Source organism: Stylophora pistillata, chromosome 10 (assembly GCF_964205215.1).
Source record: "Stylophora pistillata chromosome 10, jaStyPist1.2, whole genome shotgun sequence".
Lineage (NCBI taxonomy): Eukaryota > Metazoa > Cnidaria > Anthozoa > Scleractinia > Pocilloporidae > Stylophora > Stylophora pistillata.
This window is the reverse complement of record NC_142528.1, coordinates 30076637-30080526: the sequence shown is the minus strand read 5'-3', so window position 1 is coordinate 30080526 and position 3890 is coordinate 30076637. Positions and strand designations below refer to the sequence as shown.

Here is a 3890-nt window from a genome sequence, read left to right as displayed (position 1 = left end):
TCGATCAGTTCTAAGGCGGTAAGCTACAGTGAAAGTTGAAAACTTTGAAATAGGGGTTAATAACACATCTGCTTCGACGAAACTGACCCCGCTTAGAACATTAGAAGGTGATATCAATTTCGATGTGGCAGTTATAGCTACCAGACTTAGAGAAACCAAGAATAAGGAAATTGAGGCCAACTGAAAATGCTTTTTAAGAACAAGTTTAATAATTTCAGTGTTGTGAGATTCTGTAACTTTACCTGTAATTAATTCAGAGATAGGAGCTTTGAGGAAAGTCCTACAGAGACTTAATAAAGTGAACGCTTGACAGAGACAACTTATCGTATGTTTCTGCGGCTTTCCTGTGTTGACTTCCCCATATTGCTATACCAAGCTTAGCTGGTCTTCATTGACACAAGCAAGGTCGATATATTTTCATCACGTAAATGAGCCTCATTCATGACTACGAAGGATACATTATACCAGAGGAGTTTGAGCCATACTTAGAAGTGATGTTAACGTTTTGAAAAAAATGGTTCTGGACGATGAGTTGTCATAAAAATGGGGCGATGTGTTTACATTTTTTCGCACTGAAGCCGGTGAAAACAAACAACCTTTTACGAGCGTAAATCAAGCTTGGTCACTCTTACAGGACTGCAACGTATATTAAATATATTAGGTTATTCTAAGATAAAAAGTTTTCCTTTTTTCAGCTTCAGATCACGTCGTTACAAGGGATGGATTGATAGAAAGTTACACAACACTTTCAGTTCCCCTTCGATAACAGCGAAGTTGGAGACTAAATACTCGGCTATCCTTCCCTATTTTATTGCTACTGCGCCTTATGTGCTGAAAAAGGAGTTCCACTTGTTCACTAAATGAGAATTATTCATGACTACGAAAACGACTTTATACGAGAGGAGTTCGATGCATGATTAAGATTGAAAAAAACTGGTTCTGAAAATTAAGTTATCTTAAAAAATGTGACACCAATACTTTCTTTTTTTGGCTTCGTTTCCTTTCGGCCCACTGAGATTTGAACCACTACTTCGTAATGAGAGTCAGTAGTTCTGCAGTTGCCTAGAACTGAGGAAACTATCTCCTTTAATCTCAGAAACAACAAAGTTGACTGATTATGTTCTTGACTCCCTGTCTCACTTCTTTAATCCTCCAGCAGTAAAGAAGCGGGTTTATAGATGAGTTGGACAAAAACAGAACTCCTGTGGTGTACCATGCCAGATTAATCGCCGATGTATGAGAGCTGTTACTACCATCAGTGACAGCACGTAGCGCTATGACTGTAGAAAATGGAAGATAGCACAAAAGTAATGCGAACTGTACCCATACCGCGCTAGTCACTGTTCTTCTGTACCGAGATATATTCATGTGGAATTCTTGTACACGTGGCTGGAAGACACGCTTTTGAAGTTGAATTTGGTGGTCGCGTAGTGTTAGATAAATTCTCAAGTAACAGAAACTTGCTGTCAAAAGGCACAACAGTAATGTTACCGCGATCATGGCTGTGGCAACGCGAGGGTTGTATAGCCACGACATTGAACCACTAACGCTATAGAGCGTAAAGACAGTTAGAACAGTCCGTATTCTTGTTGGGGTGACCATGTGTCTATATCTCAGCCCAAGTAACAAAGCCAAATATCTGTCTACACTGATGGCAGTCAGTGTTAGCACCGAGATTCCTGATAAAGTTGAACTCATGAGAAAATAAGGGATTCGTAGGTGGAGACAACGTTTGGAATGTTTAGGCGAGAGTACGAAGGAAACTAACAGAGGCTGTGTAATAAGACCCGTGCACAAATCAGTAAACACAAGGCAACCGTACAGAAGCTTTGAGGGGAGATGGATAGACATCGCACTGCGGACTTTCCAAAGAACAGTAATAACCAGGATATTGCCCAAAAACGCCGTGATGGAGAGAGGGATATTAAGTGCTATAAGAAAAATCTTCAGGTTTTGCCACTTTGGATCTGACATGCAGAATGGAGACTCTGGAGTTGTGCCTTGGCTCCCTAAATCTTCTGTCATGTTGTTTAAAGTTGTCATATTTCAAAGATGTCTGTCGAAGTTGAACAGAGTTATGGCGAGAGTTGATGTTAGTGTCAATGAAGGTCAGTATTTATCTTCAAGCCCTTTCCAACAATATTCGGTGCTTCGAAAGGAGCCGATGCCATACAAAACTTTTCCAACGCGTTTTTCTAATAATAACGGGAAGAATTAAACGTATTTCGTTGGGAAGAAATCTTCATCAAAAGCAAAAATAAACAATCATTCAATTTTGTTATTCGCAAAGGAGACTGAAAACAAACAATCTTTTACGAACGTAAATCAAGCTTACTATCTCTTACGAGACTGCTACTTGTATTAAATACAATTATAATTTATTTCAGTATCATAACAGTTATTCTCTCTTTAGCTTCAGTTCACGTCGCCACAGAGGATGGATGGATTGAACGTCGACCAAAATTTTCTAGTTCTCCTTCGATAACAACGAAGCTGGAGATAATCAATCAACCCGACTCTCCTTCCATATTTAATTGTTATCGCATTTTATGTGGCAGCGAATACTGAAGCAGTTTAAGTATAAATGCTGGTAGATCTGTTATATTTACATTTTTAGCTCTCACCTTTTTCCTGGCTGTGAAAGTTGTTTTCTCAGTTTATAAAGATCGCGGAAGTAGGCCCATCAGAAGTCACACAAGTATTTGACAAAGGAAGTGTAAGAAAAGTAAAGCGACGAAAACAAATTAAACAACTTGGGACTCACCAATAATATCTAAATTAAAACCTGTCTGTCAAAATTTGTTTTGTTTTTAGTAATTATTTCTAAAATTTACAGGTAGATAATTTGCACTAAATCTTCCAATTCCGCAGGCATATACTAGCAAGTAAATCCTTAATAGAGGACTTTCCTGACTCGTTAGAAGTTGTACCTAGAACGTTCTGAAGTCCTTCGGGCACTGAACAGTAAACACTGTTTGATTAAGATTATTTTATCAGCCGTTCTAGAATTTTAGAACAACTCATTATCATTTTAGCTTCAGAAGGCACCGATGCGACTCTTCCTAAATGCCCTAATTATTCAAACAAGGCTTAGCCGTTGTTTAACAAAACTGCGTCCTCAACTGACAACCCTTCAATTTAGCTGAACCTTTTATCTGAGCATTTATTCTTGTGAACAGCATTAAGAGGGCCCAAAGCTAACAGTGGAAGGACATTTATGAAATTAAATCAACCCTCTTATAGAAAAAGCCTACGGCAAAATGATTGCGTAAAACCGTGGTTCAGGTTAGACCTCGTGTAAATAATCCACCATAATATTTAATTGCCGATATTATTATAGAACAAAACTAAGTTGTATTTTCCATACATTTTATAGCCACAGGAGGACTGTAGAACCCAGCTAATTCGATGAGAACATCTCTTGGACTATCCTGTCCGCATATATAATTTATAGACGCACTCGATGGACTGAGAAAAATCTAAATACGTATTGTTCGTTTGTAAAGACATAAAAGATAATTATCATACACCTGCGTTTCTTCCTGTATAGAGACAAAGCAGTGAATGCATAAAGGATTTCAAACGTAAAGAGGTATCGAAGTACAAACAAGTCTAAAATTCAACATTTCTTCCTAACTTAATGTCTGAGAATTTGCATTTTTAACAAGTGTTACCCTTTTGCTTTTAGCTCGTTTTTCAAACAGGAACACGAATTGCATGGATTAAATTTCATACATGTCGAAAACGCTTTCGATGAAATATGACGCTAATTGGCAGGAACGACCACCGACAAAAACAATATGGCATTTCTCCTTGCTCTCTGTCTCCCTTCCTAGCTCTTATAAGATTCTTTTCGAAAAGAACGTGACGCTGCCGAAAAAAGGTTTTTA

General features: G+C 38.1%; 1 protein-coding gene across 1 annotated transcript; it reads right to left on the bottom strand.

Moving 5' to 3' along the window:
• Positions 1-584: 584 nt before the first annotated feature.
• On the bottom strand, positions 585-2043 carry LOC111325462 (histamine H2 receptor-like). The gene has a single exon (XM_022929273.2). The coding sequence runs from the start codon at positions 2041-2043 to the stop codon at positions 1093-1095; it is 951 nt and encodes a 316-aa protein (XP_022785008.1). The 3' UTR covers positions 585-1092.
• Between the last annotated feature and the right edge of the window lie 1847 nt (positions 2044-3890).

What these genes read in the sequence shown, in the direction of transcription:
- LOC111325462 (XM_022929273.2), bottom strand. Translation starts at nt 2,043, where the DNA reads ATGACAACTTTAAACAACATGACAGAAGATTTAGGGAGCCAAGGCACA.